Source organism: Varroa jacobsoni, unplaced genomic scaffold, assembly GCF_002532875.2.
Source record: "Varroa jacobsoni isolate VJ856 unplaced genomic scaffold, vjacob_1.0 scaffold_1341, whole genome shotgun sequence".
In the NCBI taxonomy this organism is placed as follows: Eukaryota; Metazoa; Arthropoda; class Arachnida; order Mesostigmata; family Varroidae; genus Varroa; species Varroa jacobsoni.
The window spans coordinates 36,332-62,950 of record NW_019214243.1 but is presented as its reverse complement, the minus strand read 5'-3'; the positions used below and the strand labels follow the sequence as shown (position 1 = coordinate 62,950).

The window sequence follows — 26,619 nt, the reverse complement described above, 5'->3', positions numbered from 1 at the left end:
ATTGTGACATTGGCTTAGTTGCTAATTTAAAGCCGTTTTGCGTGAAGGTCGCTTATATTATTACAAAATCTTCGTGGGTTTCTTCGTTATCTGTTAGCTGTCATAAAGGCTAGTGTTTGACATTGTCAAGCTCGGATATTTGTCTCTGAGATATAAGCTATGATAGGGATTTTAGCGATACAGTGATGGCAATCTTTAAGTGTATAATGAATGTTTCAGCGTACAGAGGCTGTAAGAACCACTTTAAAAAGTCTAAGAAGGCTTCGTCGTTTCATCAAGCTTGTTAGTATAATTTGTTGCGCGATCATCACCTAATATAGTCTAAGGAAAGGTCCTCTCCAGGCTTTGCCTAAAACGTATGTAATTCCTAGTAGTACCCTTTTGCTAGTTCATTGGTCAAATACGTCCGCCTACTGCCCACCATGCTATGCCCAAATAGATATGGTTAGGGCGTTCTCTTCAACAGAAGGAAAGAATATTGAATAAACAAACAACTATATACTGACATAGCGACTGCTAGAAAAATATACTTGTTCATATTTCTACCTGTAGTTTGTAGTCCCTTGACAGAATCTTCTTGATGTCAGTATAAAGCGACGTTTCGTACCTGTCCTAAATTTCGGTTGACTGCAAGATTGTTGTCAAACAAATAAGATCCTATTGACCGAATCGGTCTTGGCCGTCAGGTGTTCGGGCTATGAGCATCGCTGCAGGACGACTTTGAGAAATTCCATATTTCATATTTTTGCGGGCATCACAATAAAATCATTATTTGCGTAAGCGATTGCATCCACCATGATGCCACCAGAAGTATCCAGCCATTGTGTCGATCAGAGGTTATATACGATCTGGATTAGCGCACTCATAAGGATGGACGCAACACATGGCAGCAGACACACACAACGTCCTACACCTTCTACTGACTATGTGAAGGACTGAAAGCTGAGAAACGTTTTACGTTGCCGATCGCTAAACAACAACTTTATTACCGATCGGTTCGAACTATAGGAGCCTGAGAACTAGATTTCTGACGTTGGCATTTGAAAGAATTAAATTAGTCCTAATAGGGGGATGCACGTCATGTCGACCAATCACGCGAACACCCAATGTCGCGACAGCTTTCTAGGCCCAAAATGAAACCGTCATGCGGCGTCCTAGGCTGAAGTTTTCCTGTACAACAGCTGCACTAACAACCATTCGAAGCAGGAACAAGATTTGAAAGAAGCTTCGTAAAGAAAACAGCCAGCGTAGTCAGGTTTGTATGTAAATAAATTCAATTAGTATGTGTATCTTTACAATGTATTCATTATAGACCACGATATATAGCGAGCACTGGTAAGATTATATATCTTACCAGTATTTTTTTTTACAAAAACGTTTATTTATGTATTCTCCCTGTGTTATGAGGAGAACGCGTAGCCGGTGGTCGGCGTAGTTACAACTACGTACGTAAAGATATCCACGTTGTGCGCATATGTATATAGATATATGCTTGGAGAATATGCATGTTTCGCCCCCCCTGTAAGCCACAGGGAATCATACCTAAGTTAGACATCCCAATTTCGCTAATGATTTTTCGTGGATTTCATCGTAAACTCAATGAACGTTAGGCAGAATTACCGAATAGACAATAAAAATTCGTCCAATATGAAACAGATTGAGCGCAGTATTACAAATTCTTAGGTTAGTTTCAATGATTAGAGCCAAGTAAAAACTAGTTCAAGGTCCAACATATATATATCATTATATTACCTATGTACCGAATTGAAATGAAAACATGTTTATTGTTGTCAGAGCTCTCCATTGATGCAAAGTCGTATAGAGATTTCTACTCAAAACGTAGAATTTTCGGGTAGTATGTAACTCATGGGCATACCTGTGGGCACGGATGGCGCATGCGTGGAAACTCAGAAACCGTAGTTTAACCAAATTATTTCCATAGTTCTACAAAATACTTGAATAAATAAGAGAGACATGTAGCAAACAATCAGGGAAAATTCCTAGTATCAATGCATGATGTCGGGCTCATTTAATATCCCAACGAAAAAAAAAAAAAAAAAACACGTTTATTTTGAATAGATATTCACACCGATTTTGACATCGGTGAATAGTCTTCGCAAGGCGCACGGTTTTAGTGTTGAAGTAAACTACAATAGCAGTTAATAATTATTCGAGATAGTCAAATCTGACTTCAGTCGAATGCAGTGATGCTTCTTTGAACACCCCATTTTAGGCCACTACTTGAGTAAATCCCCTCCATTCAAGCTCAATGTCCTCTACCACTGTACTTGGTTCGTATCATTAAAAATCTATTGTTTGAGAAAGTTGTTACTACTAAATGATAGATTTCCCATAGACTCTGACACCCCTGAAAACCTGCTTCGTCCACGAACTCTTTCGATGCTTCATGCATTACACATCTTGGGCACATTATGCCATGAACAGATAAGATCACTAGCAGCAAACGGCGTATATTATTGCTTAAAGCTATTACATGGAGAGCTTTCTTCATTGTTTCAGGTAATCGTACCACAAAGCTTTATGGCGGAAGAGCTACTCTGATAATAACCGCAATTCGCATAAACCACTTTACAGCATGTTGAGCACATTCGAAGGCAAAACATGTAAAAGCTAAGGCCCAGCTGTTTATGTGTAAGTTCATTACTTAACCGATAACGAAACAAGTTCATACGAAAGACAACGAAAATGGCTATATGTCTTTTAGGACCTCCGGTGTATAACACGCTAGGCGGCAGCAGTTGAGCGCGGGAGTTAATGGCGTAAACTCGCGGTGTTGAGATAGACTGCAGTCGCGTTGTAAGTAAAGGAAAGCTTTATGACTTTGACTCGTGATGAAGTACTTAAAGCAGATTTGCATATAGTACATATATGCATCGAAGTACCAGCGGCAACATTTGGACCCTCCAGTAATATAACTGGACATTCTGACAAAGTCTATGTGCTAATTTCCAACGATGTCGGATAGAAGTCAAGACTTCTTCCGGCAAGTGTGTAGCATTTACTGTGATATTAGAGGCACGACCCATCTTGATTATCTTGCGGATCGAGCTTTTCAGTCCGTCGTGATGGCTGCTGCATATCAGTTCATAAAATACTCATTTTTACATTGAATGCCAATTGCTTGTGCGTCCTGTGGTAGCTATTTTCAGTGCCTTACCAATGGGAAGTACAATGATACTCCCACGAAGTTGATAAGAAGTATAACAACTCAAATGTAATTCGATTATCTTAACTTGGTACAGCAGTTGTCGTAGCGGGAAAGATAGCCCCTAAGGGCGTAGCGTTTCGTCTACCCTATTCAAACTGCAGCCAGTGTTGTTGTCTTCTTGAGCAGCAGCGGTATTTAAAAAAAAAATAATAGATTGTGAGCTACATTACCCTAATGGGACACTAATGACAATACACAGCGGCCTACGACGGAGCAGGTGTCTATGCTGCTCGATGCCTGGCATCGATCGGCGCCGGACCCTATTGGCCAACGAAACGACGATTAGGAACTCGTCTCATTAACTCATCGGCACTTTTATTGTTCTACGTTCATCCACGTGTCCTGCACTTCTGCTACGTAGAGATCTTGCGCTACACACCCGGATAGCTCTTCTCAATTATGTGCTAGTCCCAACGTCTTTTCCTTAATTTATCGAGTACACATCGAACAGTGCGATCACAGCAGTGGTAGATTGCGTTGATTTTCTCTAGAAAAATGCAAAGGAGCTTACTTAGAAAGGACGTTCATGCTTAGTCTAGCGTTGCTTGACGTCGCCGTGACTAGTGTCGCGATGGCGGTCGACGTCGTTTCCTCTAAAGGACTTCCCTCTAGACCTCTTTTTCGTTGTCTAGAGTGATGCATGCTGATGTGCGCAACATACGCAAGAAGGTCCTTGCGGTAAATCTAATGTGAATGATTTTTCGGTTCACGTAGTTTTCATTGTATTTGGCACGCGGTTTCGAAGCGATTTGTATTCCCTGTTTAAACACATTTCATCAATATCATAGACTTAGAGTTCTAGACTGAAATGAATAGATCTCGACGTTTCTTGGTTATGCTGGTTTCGAAGTTATACTGTTTACTGGAGGCAAATTTAAAAAAGAAAACCCGTTCTATATAGAGTATATTATTCATTATAAAGGCACAGGTGTGTATTCTCAACAAAGACATGAACAAAAAGTTTCAAACGAATATATCATAAGGACTGCCATTCTTAACCAGGGTCTATTTTCCCGAGACAACAACCCCACATAGCTGACCGACGTTTTCTAAAGCATACACGGAAATTATAGATTTTTTCGCCACTTCAAAAAGATGATAAATCAAACTGCTTTCCTTATACACTATACATCCATTGACTTTTCCTGTCGCTTTTGAACAGGTAATAGCTTCATCTGGCGTAAAGGGGAAAAACGAGACCGGATGTGGTCCTAGATGGCTCCTGAGACATATTGCTGAGGATACCTATTTGCCACCTTTACAGTTTATACATTTATAATTAAATAAGGAAAGAAACTTAGAATAACAAATCCAACATATAATCCCATAAGCCCATCATGTTCTAAGCTTTGAAATAGTGAAATTAGCCGGGATGAAGTACTCGATGTTTGGAATAGCAGCATAATCGAGAAGGCTGGGCACTTCGTCCTCCACCCAGCTCAGAGGTATAGCTCAGTGTTGTTTTCATGCTTCATAACACTTGGCGTTTAGAAGTTCCAGTGAACGATTATAGACAGTTCACGACAAACGTGTGAACCCTATCGAATGCCCCGTAACAACACCGCGCTGATTTTCAGCTGCTCATGTGTTCTAGAGGCCGCGGATCGTTTTCCTACTATGTCCATATTCTACAGTGCTTCTACGGATGTTATGTCGCCTCGTCTTCCTCGTTAGTCCTATTCTGTCCCGTTGTTCCTTCCATTACAACAGTAGCCTCCAACTTAATACCTTGTGCTTACTATCACCGACCGTCCAGCATGCTTTTCGTGTAGGCGATTCAGTCCCCTAATCCATCCTATCCGACCCTACTATATCCTAGCATAGGCGAAAGCCAAACGCCAGGGCTCTTGATGCATACATGCCTGGACGACAACGTATTGAGAACAGAATTTTTGTTCAAGCCGTGCACGTCGTCGGAGCGCATGTCGCATCCGGTGTGTCTTTACATTCCAGGCACAACGGCGCATCTCTGACGTGGCCTTACTGCTTGCTGTACGCAGCCGGTCATCTTGCTCTCGCTCTCCGACATCAACAACAGCAGTGACCAGAACAGTTGCTGGTCGGCTACCACTCACATCAGTGGCACTGGCACCTCCATCTTGCTTGGCTATTCGCTTTGTAGACAACGTACCGTTTTTCGCACGTAACGGGACGTCGGGGCATGCTGCGTTCGTCTTGCGGGCTCCGACAGTGTGCAGCTGATCTTAGCATCGTCAAGGACGAAAAAACCCGCACAAGGAAACGAATACAGCAAAAGAGATGGGTAGAAAATAAGATAATACACATAGCATATAGCGTAGGTGCGGCGTTTTGTGTTTTTTCACCTTCTTCTTTTACAGAGCACGTCAAAGAACAGGGGAGGTTAGCAGACGAGAGAGGAAGGTTAGGCGGAGACGCTGTTGGCGGTGCGTCCCGCCAACGGGCAAATCGAGCGGGGACGATGACGATAACAACGGCAATAACAACAACAAAAACAACCAGAGGGCCATTAAGAGAACGGGGAATATGGGGCATCATTATAAGGGACACGCACGACATCCGCTTGGAAAAGCATGCAGACCTCCGCTGATGTCAGGCCCCAAGAACAGCCGGCCTCCACGTACGAGGGCAGACGATTTTTTTCCGCACGATGAGAATGGTGTCTTGTCCCGGGTCAACAGGGACACAGAGAGAAAAAATGCGTGATAGGAAACACGAGCACAGCGACTCAGGAAGAAGGAAGCGACCAAATTCATGTTTCTCACTAGCCACGGTCGCTTGTCTTTGCCGGCATCAAAAAACCAAAGAGAGTCAACAAACGATAGCTTCAATAAGCGGCCAGGGATGTGACTGCTATCGTCACAGCCGATGTCGATCAATAGCAGTATTTACAACGGAGTGGAACTAGCTGGATCGTTGGAAGCGTCGGCTGACTGGCTACCTGATAAGGCGCTTTCACAACGCGTTCCATTGCCAATTACATTGATCTCGATGAATTACACACAGAAACAGGTGGAATTTGGCTAACCGATCGGCCAGTGACAGAGGGAGACAAAAAATGAAACAAAGGAGGGACCGAAGAAAACAAAGTCTGAAATGGCCACACAAATTACAGCCAAGGTAAGATGGTAAGTAACTTAGAGGGAGAGGAAGACGCAGTGAGTAACGGAGAAAGTGTAGATGACCCTGTTGGAACAGATGCAAACGACTTCTTGGGCCGAAGGCTGCCCGAGGAAAGACAGAGAGAAATGTAATAGAAAACTGATTTGCTCAGACAATATCTTGAAAAATGGAAACTAGAGTTACAGATGTAAAGAAATTCACCATGACTAGGTAAAGTAAGTGGACAACGATTTGAACGAGAGTCGCCGTACAAAATGTCAGCTTGTTTCAAAGTGTGAGCGAATAGAAGAAATATCGAGCTAGTGATGGCGGTGAAGGTCTAGGTGGAAGAAGACCAGAGACTGCACTTAATTTGTGCGTAATAAAAACTGCAGCCGAAATAAAGAGGGGAAGAAAGACAGCACCTAGAAATGCTGCCTAGTTGGACAGAGTAGAGCACGGCGATTCAGAAGCTGATATATACAGTAAACAAGCGTGTCCGCACCGTATAGACTTTGGCTGTTGCGATGTGGTATCGGATATCGGATTAGTCCCACACTTTGTAAAATTGAGAATGAAGACTAAAAAGATACTGAAAAAGCTAACAATAGAAATCGGAGAAAGTCACTGCCTGCAACGGACGCCTTTTGAAGGGGGCCCAGAACAGACCAGCTGAGTAGCTACAACCGTGACAGCATAGACGCGTTGCAGTATTACCTTGTCGGCCAGAATAGTAGTCATGTGCTTTTCGGTGGTGTTAACCATGACGCATCAGGTCGCGAGGCGTGAGAAAAGAGATCAACAGTCAGGCACGATGCTGAGGCCTAAAAATTATTTTTCTTTGAATAGCTTTTTGTTTCTTGCGTTCTCAACTACCATCACCACCGATGGTCTTCGGGTTGAAGTTGGAAAAGCCAATCCAAGTCGCCAACGGGCCGCCGACGTAAAAATAGACAACGCCCGAGGACACAGACTACCTCATTTGCTTCTATCCTATAGTAAACATGATACAGAGAACGCGAGCTGGCTTTTTGCATCGGCACTACTGTTGCTTTTCGGGTTCATAATAAAAAATAAGTGCACTAACGAAAAAGGCTGTAGAGCAGTGATGCTAAGATAAATTCGGCTCATCACTTCTTGCTTCCTCAAAAGAAGCTCCACCTCCGGTGTACACAGAATCGAGTATAGGAAACTTGACAAAATAGAAAAATATAGGTCCGTAAAGGAGTGCCAACGTTAGCCGTAATTCTGAAGCTTCAGTTGTAATAAACTATATGCGAACGATGTAATTTTCAAATATTCGACACCCACGATATAAGGTGTATACAAATGTATTTATTACAATAGTAATTGCCTCAGTAAACATTATGCGTCTTCGTTCTAATAATATCGCATGAGTGATGAATGCGTTCGGGTTCCTCAAATTGATTGCAGATTTTTTTTATTCAACGAACTGAAGTCACTACCGGACTGAAGTCACTACCATACTGAAGTCACTACCGGACTGAATACGGTTCGGGCTCGTCGAGTGTCCAACTGGTAACAGTCAGGCCTATGGCAGAAATTAAGGACCTGCAGTTTAAACGTCGATCAGCCATTCACTCGACCAGTCGCAGTCATTTTGCTAAGTTACATGAAGTCATATTTTGAATTGGACATCAAAGCGAGTTTTCGCCTCAAATTAGAACGATCTTTTTTTCCCAATCGCTATTTGGAGAACTTCAAAGTCTGGAGAGCAAAACACTGTGCGCTGGTCCCTTAAATGTTACCCCGAATACGTTTAGACAGTGAGCTCTATTTCTTAAAAAGTAAGTATATGTGCAAGAATGTTTTATTGTTTACGCCCATCTGTACCTACTAGATGAGAGTTAATATCTGTCATTAATACATTACAACACACAAACGAGCTCCTGGTAAATCTTGGCGACGATCAGTCGATGCCGATTTTTTAATAGGTTTTTTTTTAAATTTATTTGAATGTATCTATTGAATCTTTCGAATTGCAAAAGCCTTTTATTTAAGCAATAAATCTTACTTTATATCTATCAATTATCTAAGCTAATCAAATTCAAAGCCAACTCGACGAAGTTCCAATATAGGGAAAGCACGATTTTGCAGAGTAGACGAGACTTTTGGCTCTAAACGTTCACTCTCTATCTATTTGTGTTATTTAGGTTACCAAAAGCGGACCCATATCAACGCAGATCGTTCCTTGGACGGTTTGTGATGTCGCTTCAGGAACCAGACACACTTTGTATGAATGTTGCTTTGTTTATTCTTTGTAAACCACTAAGATTTCATCCGAAACTCTAGGCTGCACCCTTCTAGCTGAAGATATTGTAAACATTTGTGAGTACTTTTTTTTAGTACAACACGTAGTGCAGATTGGGGATGAGTCGTCGCGTATGCAGTGATCGTCTCGGTATTGCTTCAAAGTTGCAAATCATTCCAATGTGAAGTCGTTTCTAATTCATCGGAATCTGCACAGCTTTCACAAAGTGAAGATTCTCGTCTTAGACAGACTAAAATATATTTTCCGAAAAAAATGCTTTCCTTTTATTTAAGAAGACATAGGCTTGAAATAAAATAAGATGTAATTAATAGAAAAAAAAAAAATGTAATCAAGCACAAACCACCCAATGAATTAAAACAGCTAGGGAAATATAAACCACAACAGGATATAACTTAGTTCGGATCTCCACGCATGTTTTTCTGCTGTCATTATCACACTTCACGCCGTATCGAAAAATCTTAGGAAAACGATTGTAGGTCGCTTTCACACATTGGGATAATAAGGAAAAAGTCTCTGTCTGTCAATCATCAATTAGCTCGAGTAGGGTAAAGCCTGGGGGGGATGGAAGTCATAAGGTGTTCGCAAGGAAAATACAGAGCGATACGGTTTTAACTGTGCAAATTAATGAAGAACGGTATTGTTATGACTCTGCACCTTTCTAAAATGACAGCTGTGACAAACTGCACAAATGCCAATTGGAATTGAACCAAGAAATGAAAAGTTTTTTTAATTTATTAATAAAGTTAAGAGGTCGCCGATACAGCTTTGACAGTATTAAATAATGCGACATAAATACTGTACTGGCAAAGCTGTTTAAATGTAGCCATAAAATGTTTCCTGATTATCTTTTACTTCGTTCGTGATCGGACCTAGTAGTTAGGTCTATCCAAACATTTATGAAACCTATTCAGTTGCTATGGTATAAACGTATTATGTTTATGTGCAACGGCTTTTTTGGATCTTCATATATATGAAGTAGGGAATGTATTTACCTAATGAATAGATATTTCGAGTTCTTACGCGTTGAAGCGTCTTAGCGTTGTCCTAGATATCTATCTATATACGACTGAAACTCTATGTGTGCGTGTGCTTGTATCTCGTACGCTAAACACCTTCCGCGGGCAAGCTTTCAGACAAATCAACTGGAGTCGATTCCATACCCTGTCATAGTCTTCGGTCGGATGAAACCGAGAACTCACTACTGAGTGAGCAAATTCCGTTTTGTATGTACATAGCCTAATACGTAATTCTGCCCTGAAACTTCTGTTTCGTCCAAGATAGAATGATGTCCACATATTTATTTTCACTTATTTTGCTTCTAAGCATTGTTTTTTAGTCACACGTATTATATACTTACTCCCAAAATTGTTATTTCCTAGAATACATAGCAATTTGACAAAAAAATTGTATATTTTAAAGCTGTTTATACTTAAATCAAACGATTATTTCGTCTGCTAAACCTTTTGTTACGCACCATCACTGATGTCAACTAAGTGCAAGAAACGTTAGTTAGCACGTTTGATCCGTTACCAACATGCATTGGTGCACATACCTGACATCGACTGAAATATAGAGAAAAAAGAAAGTTTTAAAGGAGTCCGATGTGACGCTGCGTGAGGAAATTGCAGTATTTGCCGTAATGACCCATCCGTTTGTAACACCGAGCTTGACATCGTGGTACTCTATGGCGGTAGTTTGAAATAGGGTAGCTTTTGAAATAACAATGCCTGGTCACAGGCAGTAAAGCGATTAGGACAAGCAAGCAGGTACGCATACACAAAACACGTAAGAAAAGTAGAGAAACTTCATTTTACCTGTTAATTTGACTTAAAAATAAAACGTGTCACCTATTTCGACCTTTAATCGAATTGATGCATGCACTACACAAACCTACCCCTAGTTGAAGATAGCTATAAAAGTTGACGCTAACTTTGCTAACGACGCTACAAAAGTTACAGCCAAAACTATTATTAACATACAACAATTGACAGCAATTATTATTACCATAAATATTGATTATCGCACAGTGTTGGGCATAACTATATATATATAAATATAAAGCGAGGCAAAAGAAGAAATCGACGAACAAGTAAAAAAAAAAAGCAAAGAAAAGTGGTCACCGATCGATCCACGGGTATTTACTGAAGCATCAAAGTGAGTCTGTTTCCTTCTCCAAGTTGAAGTCCCCTAATTCTCACTTTCCGAACGAACGGCAAAGCTCGCTATCATCTTTGCCACACCTCTTTCTTTTTATTTTTTCCAGACAGGCCATCATCATTTCCATTTGTCTCAACTAAGGCTGGACTTAGTCTGGTTCGGTCACCGCGAAGATGCTGCGACGTACTGGCTGATTTAGTCAACAGCCGTTTAGGTTCAAAAATCTAACCTGTAGATAGACTAGATGCAGTAAAGCTAGAGAAACCCAGCATGATTTGACGGCTCATCTCCTGATGTCCCTTCTCGTCTCCGAGTTGCCTGTCGATTCGCTAGCTCGCCACCGAGCTATTCAGCTGGCTTGTCCCCTTCCGGAAGCCGAATCGCAGCTCCTTTAAAGGCCCGCGTCGTTCACGGCCGCCACAGCAGCTATTTCCTCTTCCCCACTGAAAGAGCAGCCCCTCGTGTTCTAGAGGTCGCCTTTGCTTTGCCCTTTCTTTCGTCGCGGTCGGGCAGTCCTCACCTATACGGCGCCTGCAGCGCCGTCTATTCTCTGACCCGTCCGATCTCCATGGTCAGAATGGAATCAGCGCCTACACGGGACAGCCTGTGTGGCGAGCGCGCGTGGACGGTGGACCGTGGCCCGACTGTGCGCCGTTGAGGAAGCATTGCCCACCATTACCAACAAACAGTAACCTACCGCTAACTAATCGCGCAACACAAAGGTTTCGTTTTGGCAGCATCACCGATTCGACTAAGCTGGGTCGGAACAAGCGAAATGTTCTTCTTTTAGTGAGCGAAAGTAGTCAGACAGAGACTGTTTGCCCGGCCTGATTTGCAGGATACAGCAGACGCGAATGCCCAGCCGAGCTCATGGCAAGCGAATTGATAACAAGAGGCAGTGGCACATTGAGCGACAGTGCTTCGAATAAATCACTAGTGAGTCAACATCTAATGTCGGCAAGATACTCAAATAAGGAAGTAAGTAAAACAGCAAGCGACTAAAGCAAGTAAAACTGAATTTATACGTTCGGTATAGACGCGAATAGAGTAAGCTTAAAGTTCTTGTCCGATTCAACTCGCACCTTCAGACAGTCGTCGGAAAAAACAGCATCGTCGGTGTGGGTAAGAGTGTTCTCTTTTTGGGTCTGTTACGCTCAAAGCGGGACGTGCCTGCCAGCGAGCTCTTTCATCTTAACTACTACTACAACTCTCGTTGTTTTTGTTAAAGTGGTCACGTTTAAATAGTTCATGTGATTGTATGTATGTGTATATATATATATGAACATATATATATGTATATATGTAAGTGTATTAGCGGTAAGCCAGGCGGGCCCAGACAGCGCGAATAACGACGAAAAAAGGTAGCGAGAAATCATTGAGGATTATACCGCCCCAGAAGGGAAATCGTATGGGCCTACTCTTTTGGATATCAGACGAATGCTTTTCAGAGATAAGACTTTTGTGATGTATACGCGATTGTGAAATGGGCCAGTGCCAAATGGCAAACAAGACTAGTGGATGATCAGTGTTCGACTGTTGCTATATGTTTGTTCAAAGAGGAACGCTAAGGAAAAGTAGAAAAAAAGTGGCTCAAAGTTCCTTTCTTGTTCCCATCGTGGATATATCTTTGATTCGAATAACGTTACGTGCTTGTTGTGCATCAACAAGTGTTGCGTTGCTATTGCGGTTATTTGTCGATACTGTAAGGAGAAAAAACAATAGTGGAACCTATGCAAACCTTGTCGAGAGATATGAGTGTCTGTGTATTTGTGAGCGGCAAGGTGAAACATTTTGCTGAATAATACCCGGTTCGAGACGAGGCATCATACGCCCGAAGATTATTTAGATATTGCATTACCGTGGAGTTACGAAGCGTGATTTACTGCTCGCTGATTCACAAGGCAGACCAAACATTCTGAACAAGAAATTCCGACGTGATCATAAAAGTTGTAAAACTACCAGTTCGATGTTCAGCGACGACCGTATCAAAAGCAAAATCAACAAATTGCTCCCTAACTCATATGAATAATGCCAGAATATATTTTTATACTATTTTCAGTTATGGACGCCATCAAGGCGATGGTTACAGCCTCTCTACATATGAAACCGGAACTTCTATGGTATAGGTTCATTTAACAGTAAACGATGGCTTTCACTCTTTGTTTACATCTATGTATCGTTGAACGCTTATGAACTTTTACTGTTCTCAACAGCATCCATTATCTATTTGTTATTGAGAGACATTTGTTACCCATGTACCCGTCTTTAAGAGTAATACCTACGAGCGACCTCAGCTAAACAACAAGCACTTGAAAGTATTATCAACCTACAACGACCATAGCGATTCGAATTCACAAGTGACTCGGCTGCAACGAGCGTTATACTGCTTCAAATGTCGATTAGGCAGGCACAACATACGGCATAGCGCAGGCGACCCAATCATCAATGTTTGTAGATTGATTGGAGTCCATTTGCCTCCTGTTCTATTCGAGAATGTAGTTGATGTTAGACTAGTTGTGGACTCTGGCAGACCCGAGTGTGATCGAAAATGCAAGTCTTGCCTTTGCCGTGACATCGGAGCATATCTAAGCGCATCGAAAATTGCAGGACCTTGGAAGGGCGCTCCGACTGCGGCAAGTCATAAGGCAGAATTTGATCAGTGAAGCGCACGCAGCGAAGGACGCACTAGCGAGAGGCCAAATTAATGTTCACTGGTAGCATCAGGAGCGGAGGCAATCCTGATGTTAATTTCTATGGTGATGGTTCCAAAGGGTCCGCACGGTACGAGTGCATGATTTTGCCAACGAAGGAAAATGCCTATGAAATTTAAGTAGAGCTGTCAGATATAGGAACTGATTTGGGCCTTTTGCTCCCGCGAAAAGCATATTGTCGAATACTTTGTAAGATCTTTCCTTAAAATCTTTCACCCTCCGATTTTCGAACCGTTGGCTCGAAATATCTCAGTGGTGTTATCATTGAACGCGTGCGTCCTTCGCCTGAGTCCTGATAGATCAAGGCCTGTGGAAACATCAAAAAGATAGGTCTTGAGGCTGTGTCGACCAAATATTGGTTCTGGGCAGCGACAGAACCCTGGCACACGATTCAGGCCGCGTCGCCACACTCCCACATAACCGAACATATCGTTTGCTCATGAGCCAGCGACGTCTTAGAGACGGGAGGATATGAGGCCTCAGGACGGCTCAGTGAAAATATCTTCTTGCGCTAGCACTCGTGTAGGTTGTGGAACATAAACTATGTGATTTGGCCTTCGGCGACCGTCCATAAATCATTGGAAGATGACATTCTTGTGAACAACGGTGACGACAGCAACGTTAATAGTGCACTTCACTACACTGCCGGTAACATACGGCAGGCAAAGGCCGCTAAAAAAGAAACTCCAAAGGTTAGAAGCTCATGAAACAGTTAGAAAACAGAGAATAACGCTGCAATTAGAGAAAGGGCTATCGGAGGTCCACACACAGAGATAGAAGAGAATAAGAGGGGACCAGGAAAGAAAAGGTATCGGGAATTGACACGCGTGTTCCAGCCCGAAGGCCACGACGAATTACTGCCACCTCGAGCCGATTGGTGGAGGACTGGTAGAGAACAACGTGCCGTTGCACCGGAACGGCACACGCAAACATTTCTTTGCTAATTTGTGGTCAAACGTACGCAAGGTAGAGCAGTCGCCTCCTTGAAAGAGAAGAGTCTTGCGCGAATCTTGGTTCGCATTTTTTATTCGGCCACGACAGCACCGGAAGTTCGAAAGTACACGGCCGGTTTGCCAACCGGCAGCAAGTTCCCCCGTGAAGAATTCCTTACGCCGACACTGATGAGGACGAGGATTCAGCCAAAGAGGTAACTCTGTAACTTACCACCTTTGTAGAGTGGCTACGAAGCCAACTTCCTTTTGCCCAGCACACAGCCTGGACACACACCCGTCTATTTCAGCTCACCGCACCGCCATCCCCTGCAATCAACTAAGGAGTGAATGGACAGTCAGCAGCTGTTTAGAATTTTGTCTTTGCCGTAGCAGTAGTGGCGTTAATGAAATATCACCTAATCGAAATATCGCAGGGCAGGAGCCATAGCAGCATCCGGCAGCAATAAACGCCAGCCTGAGCGGCACCCCAGCCGGCAGCGGACGTTCGTGGAAGCCATCATCCTGCCGACCTTTCCTTTTTCTCACATACGGGCAACTTAGCCAGTGATGGTTCGATGAAAAGCCTGATATTAAAGCAAAGGAAGATCTAAACAAGTAAAACCTACAGAGTTTAGATGAAAAAGGTAGCACTAATCTGTTTGACTCGAGTTGGTCAACGCTACGGTCCAGTTCAGGACTGAAGCATTAAGTAAGAGACGAAGCAAAGGCCACGCCTAAGAAGAACGTGAAGGAAAAAGTTCAACGACAGTTGATAGTGTTCCAATTCCTGCTTCGAGTCGAATGCAGCTAGGGCGAAGCAAGCATGGGTAACGTAGAGTTAGCCAGACGAACGAAGAAGAGGAACCAATGCCCCTAAGCCTGCCACGATAAGCCGAACGCTGTGTCGGGGCAAAGCTTCGATGATATTTCCATGCAAATTCTACTAGCTTCTCTAAACTCTTCCCCGCGTTTTCTACCGCAACTAAATACCATTCAAAATTGCACATTTAGTGCAAGCTAAGCAGAAGTAGCAGCTAAGCAAGGTACGAAGTTTTACCGGGGGAGGAGACGGTCGTCGAACCTCAACCACCGGGTGCCCTTTTCACAGCGCACAAACGCTGACAAACCCAGCAAACCTGACGCCGGACACCAGCATCGAGGCCATTTCTTTTGCTCATAGCTTACAGCACATAGCACCGTCGGTAACCCCGTTTTGCTTCCCCTGAACTTCCTTCTATCCACGAACAAAAACCGTGCGTGGGCTGCATTAACGGTTCGTCTCCTGCTTGCGACTCACCTCATCGTCGTGGTTGCACCGAGGGCCGATCAAAGACCCCTAGCAGAAGCCGACAGACCACGAGAGGGGCACAAGAAGAAGCAAGAGTCTTTCGATTCTCTTGCCGTAATACACCGATCAGGGCGTTGGCGTCGATGGCGTAACTGCAAGCGGCGGCAACGACCGCGGTAGATGGCAAGGAACAAAAAAGGGATTTTCGCTTTTTTCACCCCGCTTACTTCTATTACTTCGGTAGGCGAAGAGGGCTGAAGACAAGCAGCTCGAAGCCCAGTCCGTTGAAACTGGAATGAGTTCGACGTCTCAACGAATGCTTCGCAAGAGAGGATCAGCATTAAGCATCTTTTTTTCCGCAAACCTGTCGATGGTACGGCTATGTCCACGATACGTTAGTTTCCGGCTAACATTAATCAAAAAGTTATAAATATTACAGCAGTCTTTTGTCAGCCCTCGCACTAACAAAAACATTTCAAACTCACCTGAACTCACATGAAATGCGAGGTAAAGAAGACCAACCTAAAACAGCACGTGGCCAATGAAACTCCTGTCTAGAGCAAAATCACGTTCCTGTTCGTTATTGCGTCGTTGCCTTATTCGCAATTAGAGAAAATGGCAAAACATGATAGCCAGAGTACTGTGTGAAGTGTAGGTAAGCCTTTTTTAGTTTTCTACACTTTGGTCGGTATTTTGGTGTACACAATTACCGTAGAACGGGCTCACGCACACAAGCACACGTATTCCCCGTGTGCTATAGGTAACCGCAAGTGGGTAAGAAGCTGCTCTCGCTTTGTATACTGAAAGCCGGTAAGTAAACAAACCTTCGGTTTGCGAGCACATATGAATGTAGTGCTTGCGAGAGCCTGGTCCAGTGTGGGGGTCTTTTCTCGTGCGGACGACGCTTCACATAAAGCTCCTCGTTTCGCTCCTATTTTCAACCGACTCTTTTAACATATTTTCGTCTATATGCTCGCTAGACAAACGGGGCAATCAAACAACTTATTCAGGTTCAGTATCAACGGTAAGAACCTCCGTTACTTCAGTCGACGATAGTGGTCCGAAATGACAGTGAATTTTCATCTGTAGTAGGACGGGAAACTATAGAGCAAAAGAAGGATTGAACAGAGGAACTACCTAAGGCAGCTACTTGAGAATACAGGCACGACCAAGAAAACTGAGGTACTCAGAGGGCGTGAAAAAAATTAGTCCAGACAGCGATGTTGTGGATGAGGGTTTCTGGAGGAGCCTTTAAAGAAATCAGAATGAGTTGCTAATGATCGTATAGTCATCGTCAGGGTAAAAAGCGGCAGGGCGGCCAGAAATGAAAGATAAACCCGTTGCTGTCATCGTTGTCAGTGTCCTGCATACCGAACTGCACCAGATGAACGAGAAAAGCTCCCTATACAGACACTAACCGTAAGGGAGGCATCAAACGACGGGAACGAATATCACTCTTAACGAACACATGTATTTTGTCTTATCCTGGTAGCCAATGCATCTTTGCTGATACTGATCTAAGTTACTATCAAAAGTGAACTAATTAAAGAAAGGAAAACGGGTGCAACATAACGGGTTTCGCCACTGTGAGTACCGCGGGTTCAGCAGTTAGGCAACTAGCGAACACTTGAATGGCTCGTCCGACGAGACCGACAATAGAAAGAATTTAAAAAAAGAACGGAAGCAGACAAACGAAAAATAACTGGTAAGCGGCAAGCTCCAGGTGGACTGCCTGATTTCAGCGTACTACTGTGAAGTAAAGAACAGTGCGTAGCAAGGTACCTTGACCAGCTGTTTGAAAACGTGGTTTCAAGACACACAATAGCATGGCGAAACAAGCCAGCTTACGAGTTGTGACAGGTTCCGGTGTTCAATTCACAGCGATGGAAATGTGGGGAGTCGGTTTTTAAGCAGCATCAAATATAGCCACGCTAAAGGGGGCCAATGAATATCAAACAGGCTAGCATCGCCAGGATTTTGAACCTGCAGACCGGCGAGCCCGTTCGCTAAGGCTTGTCGTTCATCGCGATCCACTTTACCGTTAAGGACGTCGTAAGATCGGCCCTCATTATCATTTGTTGGGTGCGTGCACCGCACGTCACGACGTCCCGCTATCTCATAGAAACCACAAGAGCTACCGCTCAGCACCATGGCCTTGGCGACACGAAAACCATCGAGCCGGCGCACTCGAGCGCCGTCGCGACCCCGCCGACCAAAAGATCCGTCACTGGCAGGATGCTGCAAGCGATTTACAGCGTTCATGTTCTCCCATATAGGACTGTGCGCACTAGTTGTGGCTTATGCCATCTTTGGCGCGTTTGTATTCCGCCACCTTGAGGCACATCACGAGGATCAAAAAGCGCAAGAAGTCCAGGATCTGCGTGATACAACGATTGATCACCTTTGGAGCATAACGATGGAACTCAATGTCCTCTTTAAGGATAACTGGACAGTGGCAGTTAATCAAGTGATGCGAAATTTCTCGGCTGAACTGGTGCGTCACGTGAAGGAAGGCTACGATGGTAAAGAAGCAGGAAAAGAGGGCACCCAGTGGTCATTAGGCAGCGCCTTCCTCTATTCACTGACAGTCATCACCACAATAGGTAAGTTGTCAGAACGATACACACCAGTGTTGGCAAACGTATAAGGTTATACTTCGTTCAGCAAATTTTTTCCTTTCCTCATATATTTGTTGGTTAATTAACCCAATTAAGACCCATGGCCAAGTTATCAGATTATCTACAAGTGAATCAGTTTCTCATCCAACCTACCGCGTTATTTGTTCGTTTCCGCAAAAAGTTTACAACAAAAGAAAAGACCTTTTCTAACCTGCTAGCCCTTTTTTCTCCTCCAATGTTTTTTCTTTGTCACGATGGGTTATCTTGTAGACCCAAGGTCTAGTCATTGAGCCATTGTTTAGGTGCCATCGGTGGTCGCTACCTAGTAATACTGACTAGCAAGATTTCGCGCGACGTAACAAGAAACTTAGTACCATCAATCCAAAAATGTGGGGCGAGGGAAATCTGTGAACATCACAAAGGCTCAAGCCAAATTTGACCGCACCGAGTGTACCAAAACCTGACCTAACTAAATCGACCTCAAATGGTTTGTTCGAACAAAGCGATGACCGTTCTGTCCGTTTCATGGCTTACGAGGACACGGAGGCAACGATACTATATAGGAGAAAAGGAAAAAGGGAGGGAATGGGAGGGGAGAATAAAGGAAGGGTCTTTTCTTCGAAAAGTATCTTTCCGTTACTAGTTTTCGCGTCTGCTTCAACATCTTTTCCGTTCATCGGGACCGATCCCTGCGGCACTCCTCCCGGCCTTTAAATCTGTTCTGCTTTTTCGTCGATCCCCCCTAGTCGACTGACTCGTAGTTGCCCACCTTCTGCCTGAAGGCAGGAATGAATCCGTGGACGAACTTCTTGTAGCAAGAGTATTCGTCAACTGCAAAACTATTTCCGCTATCTTCTCTTTTCCCCACAGAAAAGGCGATCAAGTGAAGAGTAGCGAAACGGGGTGCGGTGGTGAAGACGCCTCTTCGTCTATGGACTCGCTCTCTCTCTCACCCTCCTGGTTTGCTCGCTTAGTCACCTGCTCGCCGCTTTGGATTCATTGTCTTCTGCTACGATGGGATTCTTATACGTTATAACCTAGTCCGGCATCTTACACTTCCTCCCGTCTCTTTTTATCATGAAAGTTTTCCTGTAACGTATGTCCTCCTGACTACGGATGTGTCGAGATATAAGGATAAAAAGACTCTGTATTGCCCTTGCTGCTACGTTCACCTGTTAACCTGTCTAGCGCCAGCAGGGTCTTCGAACTCAGCCCAACTCATCATATCATTACGTTGAGCTGGTGTGCAATTCTCTAGAAGATTGCCTACCATGGTAATGGTGAAAAAGGGGCCGTAATAATGGCATTTCTATTCCTTTCAATAGCGGGTGACCGCAAGACGATCTACACAGAATGCACGTGTATGTGGTTCTGTGGGGACTATAGTATAGTTGTCTCTGCCTCGCCTTAATGAATTTATGATATCCACATATGCATGGAAGAGAACTCGGTTTGCAGAAAATAAAAAAAAAAATGAATATGTAGCTGAAAAACATAATTAGCTAATTGACAGGCAACAACTGTGTGATCTATACTTATGAGAGACCGTGTAAGGATTTTTAGGAAAGCTTTATCCTACAAGTAAATGTCCTATTTTGGCCGTTACCACCAGATAACAAATTCGAAATAGTGCCATTACTGCTACCGTTTGGTCCGTCGACATCTGTTAGTTTCCCTTTTTTGAGAATGTCACTAGTATAATAACACGTGCTTCATCGCGTAAATTTGGGTTTCACCGGTAAGCAACGCATGACAAACGCCGACAAGTCAGTTGGCAATTGCAGCGGCGGCTGCGGCAATTGTAAGTTATTACTTTTGTTCTTGATTGTCTTTAGTCTTAGGCTTTGTAGTTCCACTCTTTTTCATTACTTGTTTTCAATAAACTCACTGGCTGCTAGCCGCGGTGGCCTGTTAAGTCGTAATCTACATTGGAGGTTTTCGGCAAACGCTGTATCTTTCAGGTCTGAAGGCATTAAGTGACACTGTGTAGGTGTAAAATCCATATCGCGCAAGCAGGTGTTCTCAGCCTACGTTTCTTGGCTCTTCGCTGGACTCCGGCCCACGCTGATTACAGTAATTCTGGTACCGTCATATGGAAAGACGACATTAGGACTCATGTTCTGCTGCTACTGTTCACACGCTTTGACGCAATCTCGCAATGCGGTGTGCCAGCCAAAACCCTATGCAGCTCTAGTGGTCCATGAACCACCCCAGCTTAAAATCAGCTCAGCGTGTAGACTATTGACGGTGGTAATAATGCCACGCGCACCATGTCCTTTGCCAAGAGAGCGAGGCATTTGATTAGTTACAGGTTCACCAATAAGCTAAGCATTATCTCACTATTATCCGACCCAGACACGTTCACATAGCCTTCCCTAAAAGCGCTCTGAACTCTTTTCTGAGCACATCCGGCCCAACATCACGTCAGATAAGCCAGTCGACAGCCTTGACGAAGAATGGCATTGTATTGGTTAACCATTTTGATGTCTGCCAGCGCTCCGTCTCTGCAATGAATTATTCCAGTATATCATCAATATTAACCCATGGTGGCCAGCGGTGACTTGCCCTGGCCGGTTAGTGCAAGACGGTAGCTTAGCCTGGAGAATCGCAGGCTGTCGTACAGGTTGGACGTTGAAAGCAGGGCAGCGCTCACTGCAGCCGGTGGAAACATCCAAAGTTAACCAATGGCTTCCATTGGCATGCCGCTTATGCAACGATCATGGAGATGGGATAACTTTAGAGCCACGCCAGGGGAGAGCATCGAGAGAAGGTACGCCGCACGAGGAAAACTGTGGCGTAATGGAGATGACTCATATTCGATGAAGGTCAAGAATGATTGCTCATTCTCTTCACTGGAAGGTTTTCTTATGTTATAGCTAAAGATGTGGCTATTGGAAGCGATGTTAGATTCGTTAATTTCGATTAGCTTCTAGTTTGGCTCGCAAGTTAATAAGTTCTAAACACATGAGTGCTGACCACAAGGCACCCTATAAGAAAAAAAGTGCCCATCTGATTGAGCTTGTTGTGATGTCTGCAGTGGTGCTATGGTAAATTCAGGCAAAACCAAGTGCTTCATTTGTCTCAAAAAGAGCCAGTCACTTCTTAACAAGTTTTTTTTACAGTTTTATTGCACGAAATTGTTTTTAACGCGGTCCAATTTTTAGTTTAACATAAACGGAGACATATTGAAATAACTTTTTTTTGTAGGATCGATTCTTTTTGCATTTCAGATCGATTGGACTAACCAGATATAAGCATGGTATATGGTCAAAAGAATATGTATGATACCGGCATCTGGCAGGAACCAGCACAATTTGATACAACGTTAACACTCTTTGTCAGTACTATTAAAATCACCGATACTTCTGTTATGATTATTGTCATAAGCCATGTGTGAATGGATACTCTTCAGGCCGCTTAGCTCAACCAGATGCAAGGTAAATTATCTTTTGGGCAAATTTTTCTTTGTCATTCTGCTCCTTCATCGCTGTATGGGGTCATAAATAGAATACTGGGTCTACCGAATGGGTTTAACCTATAATTGCCCGCTGTAATGCTTTTGACAAGTTGACATCACTGCCATGAGAGCAGAGGTCGAGTGTTCGGAAACTGCTATTCAGGCGCCGACTGAGCTGTCGCACATCAAGCCAAAGGACCACCCACGGCAGTGCTTTCATGTCAGAACTCACCCTCCTCTAAGCCATCTTACCGTTGCTATTCGTGTCTCAATTAAGTGGGCCTTTTGATTCAGCGCGTCATTCACTCTGTACGTCCACTAACGAATATTTAACTCGATATACAATTGGTGATGTCGATAACAGCGAACTAATGACGCTACTCGAACAACTTCTCTCACCAATTAAGTTTCGACAGAACGATCAGAGATATTGGTCTGGGTTTTGATGATGTCTCTGAGACATAATAGTTGACATGGTTCGAATAGCTTTTCTGTCTCAGAATCTTTTCGGAGTGAAGCCGTCTCGTTTTCTGGTTTTTGAGAATGGCGACCGAGATTAAAGGTGAGACGCTAACGTTCGAGCCATATATCGTTTTGCTTTAAGGCTTTAGTCCTCTGTTGCAGTGGGCACTCCAGCGTCCTTCCGGTTAACGGCCTAGTTCTAATGGACTAAGAATGACCTGGTAAACTAGGCCATAGAATTGGGATACAGCCATTGTTATAGGTCAAGTTTTCTCGATGCAGCGGTATCCTTCAAGTATGCAGCAATCCGGGTAAGCTTTTGATTAACACTAAGGCAACCAAAATGCCCTTTTATTTATTACTCCCTTTTATTGCTAGCGCTCTAAATGATTTTTTTTATCTTCTACACATAAATAAACGAATCTAATATGAAGCTGGCAATCTACCGTTTACAGCAGCGGTCACAAAATATATGAGCTCTAGCAGTTAACATTTACTGAAACTGAAGCGATGAATAGGTAGAATAGGACATGAAAATTTGATTAGGTTCCTCTACAAGAGGTGCTAGACTACCGAATTTCATTTAAACGATAATATTCAAATAAAGTTAGTGATTTCGGATGCGAATAGAAGGCAGCTGGTCCACCTGAAATAAAATATCCACGTAGTGTAAAGTTGTTCCCATCAAAGGATGGAACAAAATACATTAAACATAATGTACAAATGCCCGATTTACTCCCCAAAATAGATACCGCACTGGCCGTATAGTAAAATGTGTTTATTTGTCTATACCTGCCAATAACACAGTTATCGTAGGTTAAAATGACTGCAAGATATATACTAACTGATATTGATCGAGTATTTCGTTGAATCGGTAGTTAATGATAATCGTATTGAGAAATTCCTTTGGCTTCATTAAATCTAGTTTGATGTCCCTTAATCATAGGTACCTGCGACGGAATATTCGGAGCTGATCATTTGGCGATTAAAGACGTCTGTAACGGACACATATGTACACGGGTGCACAGTGGCAAAGAAAGCCTCGTTTGCTTACTGGCTCCGCTTTTGCTTATTATATATTCGAGGCATTCATAGACGATGCTTTTTCTACCTTCGGAACGCCCGCAATGCAAAGTTATAGGTGATTTGCTAAAGGAAATTTGCGGAACGAGGTTATAAGGACTGTAGAAAATGCCATAAACGAATTACTAAATATATGAGAGTATATAGAAAATAGAGACACAGTTTAATAATTCGCGTCGACAAAGAGTAAACGAATATAATTTCTAGGTCCATATATCCTGTCCTAATAACGTTTAAATATTTTGTTGTAGCTAGCCAACGGACATTTTTTTGCTGAGATCCTGAAAGAAAGAGCCACAGAGAGAAATCGACTCAACGTTAGTATTTGTTTAGACTTTCCTGTATATGAATATGCAACAGAGAGGTTGACTACGAAGATGGCTACTTACGTTTGTCACAGAAGGGCCTGCGGCCGAGTAAAGCGTATTCGGGGCCGCGTTTCGTATGAGAGTGGCAAGTTTAGCGTTTGCAGAATCCGAAACCCAACTATGTGGCCCCTCAAAATAAACTGTACGCTTTATTGTTAGTGAATCTGCCAGTTTACACAGTTGAAAGCCAATGCTCTACACGGAATAACGTTAGTTGGCATTGTACCCGTTAGAAGGACAAAAACGAATTAACGGCTGCGCAAGGATTCTTTTATCGTACGCCTTGGCAACGATACTGCTATGACGCAAGGCATTAGTTCACTGGATGCTCGGTACCGTGAATGCGGTTCTGTTTCATGGGACTGACCGTCATTACGGCCACTTCGCACATCATAAAATGTACGACATTATACAGCTTTGATTTGACAAGGTCTGAGTAATAATTTATGCGACGTTTTGCGTGCAACGTTTACGCAAGCTAACTCAAATTCGAAAGTATTCTAACAATTGCATTTATAATATCCATGCCTCTATGCTGAAAAACACTATATGTGTTAGGTGAAATCGTCGAAAAAGATAAAAAACAACCTTTTCGTCTTGAATTTTTCTAGCGACATGTAGAAGATAGGTGGCTAGAAAAAACGAAGAGTTACGGTTGCAGAATTTACCATTGAATAATAAGCGCTAACGCAGTGTAGTCATATAAAATAGCGTGATTTTTAGTAACCGATCATCTAATGACGATGTTTGATATTGAAAGAGAAGCATCGTTTTTTTTGCTGCTACAGCTAAATGTCACATTGGGAGACATTCGGGTTATGGAAGTTTCACTTACCGCATATAATTGAAAGTCAACTCAGTGACTGACTGAAATGAAGGATTTAAGCGTCATATTTTCGTTTCCTGAACGAGGCCAAAACAAGAGATGCCTGGATAAAAAGGCCGGAGCAACGTTTGACAGACGAAAGCGTCGATGTCATGGTTGAGCACGGAAGTTGCAACGAAAGCAACCGGGAAGCAATAGCTATCGGGGAATAGAACCCAGCTGTTTCTTTCAGAGGTACAGTTGAGCGGCAGGCTCTAGATGGCGGCTGCGCGTTTCGAAACCTTAACTTTCCAGCAGCAAAGGAGTACCGAGTACTGCTTCGGCAATGGACAATGAAACTGAGCCTGAAAAAGAACATAGGAGACAGGAAAACGCTCGCAAGGAACGGTTGGGTGATATAAAGATAAGAAACGATCATAATGGACGTGAGCAGAAACAGCGGAGCGACTACGGTTCCTGGCTCGCAAATCTGCAGCTCATCGGTTACTGCTTCGCCCACAAGCGCTTCGACACTATCCGACCCGCCGCATGTACCACATGCACCGAGTGGGGTTGCTACGACACGGGAGCATACTTTTTCATAGAGGAATACGCTTCTGGGAAAGGTATCTTAAAGAGTAACCCAGCTGGTGTTAACTCTATCCATGACGCAAGCGTTGGCTGTGTAGCAGTTGCTGGGTAGAGTAACAAAGACAACTCAGGGGAGTAAGTAGCCAAACAACCGTATAAAGATAAGAACCGATCTTAATGAACACGGACAAATACAAGCCCAGGGGGCTGAGAAGTCAGGAAGCCAGAATCACGGTATTAGCTAGCGGGTGGCGATTTCCCGAATGGGAAGCTGAGTCGTCTCAAACCTTTCTCTCAGTTTCCGTGTTTCCATTCTTTCTATTAGCAAAAAGAACCTTGACTTTGAATGAGTAGACCACCATCGTTCGGGAGGTGAGATCAGTGAATGACAGAACGTTCGAGAACACGACAGTAATGCTAAGCAACGGAGCGCTTCCACGATGATGATAGCAAAATATTGAATTGGAGCAAACGAAATAGGCCGTCGCCTAAGAAAGAAAGGCTATAGAAGAAGTGACGTTCTGTTCAGAGGCGAGCGGCCGAAGGGCATCCAACTGTTCAGCAACAATCCAAGGTAAATAGAAAATGAATTGTTTGCGAAGTCGAAGCCAGGCAAGCGTAAAGTAAGCATTACCATCTGTCAGTTCAGCTTAGACGCTTCAGAACTGGACACTTTAGTTTTCAAAAATTTACTGAACGGCTGCAAAAATGGACGACAACAAACGGCTGCATGACAACATTCTACTGCATGCTGCTTTGGCGACCCAGCAAAGAATCACGGACCTCCAATGGGAACCCTTTGCTGCCCGCTGTGCAGATCGAACACTGGCCCATCTGATTATCGTTTGCATCGGTCAATGTGGTGTAGCCACGAAGGTAAACACTTGAGAACAAGGGCCAAAATCCGCAAGTAGCTTGTCGAATGGACCGCTCTTGTAGACGAAACTTTTTTACCTCACAGAATACATCAACTACGAGAAACATGGCTAAAAGTTGTAAGTAGCAGCAAGACGACTAAAAGACAATGGAGCATATATATGACACGTATTGAATAGTAGGTGTAAGATTTTAATATAGAACTTTGATACTATATAGAAAAATGTATAAGCGGCACAATGGTTTTAGATGTAATTCGAGGCAGATGTATTTTTCAAGGATAAATCATTTAGAGTGTATTAATGGTAGGCGGTCTGTAATAATACGGTATCATATGTGGGCACGTTTGCACAAGATTAAGGGCGCACAAGTTTGATCCAATTTGGGAAATAAGTTTGGCTGTGCAGAGTCTTGCCTCTGTATGGATCGAAGTTTCAAACGTACCTTCACGCCGCTAGGAGCGGATTGTCACTTGCGAATAATATGTCCCTGAACCTTTTCAAGCAAAAACAGTAGCGTTTTCGAATGGAAATTCTTCTAAAAACCTTTAGTTCAAGTGAAATAAATCTGATGTACCTTTTATGCAAAATTTCCGCCGCCCTATTTATTATATATATGTTTTGATCTATCGAGTTCACAATAATGCCGATGGTCAAGTCAACAGTAGT

General features: G+C 43.3%; 1 protein-coding gene and 1 long non-coding RNA gene across 5 annotated transcripts in view; one reads left to right on the top strand and one right to left on the bottom strand.

The window, feature by feature from the left end:
* Positions 1-11,120, bottom strand: part of LOC111269005 (uncharacterized) — a 30,567-nt gene extending 19,447 nt beyond the window's left edge. The window contains exons 1-2 of one of the 4 annotated variants that reach the window (XR_015314424.1): positions 10,724-11,120; positions 10,078-10,165 (exon numbers count right to left, since the gene is read on the bottom strand). This is a non-coding gene — a long non-coding RNA (uncharacterized LOC111269005). Of the gene's footprint in view, positions 1-10,077; positions 10,432-10,723 lie in introns of those variants that run through there. The other 3 variants (XR_002685505.2, XR_002685506.2, XR_015314425.1) reach the window with 3 other exon arrangements.
* A 220-nt stretch (positions 11,121-11,340) lies between these two features.
* Positions 11,341-26,619, top strand: part of LOC111269008 (potassium channel subfamily K member 18) — a 43,375-nt gene continuing 28,096 nt past the window's right edge. The window contains exon 1 of the mRNA XM_022848304.2: positions 11,341-18,294. Within this exon, the coding sequence (XP_022704039.1) occupies positions 17,841-18,294 (454 nt within the window). The 5' untranslated portion in view covers positions 11,341-17,840. The remainder of the gene's footprint in view (positions 18,295-26,619) is intronic.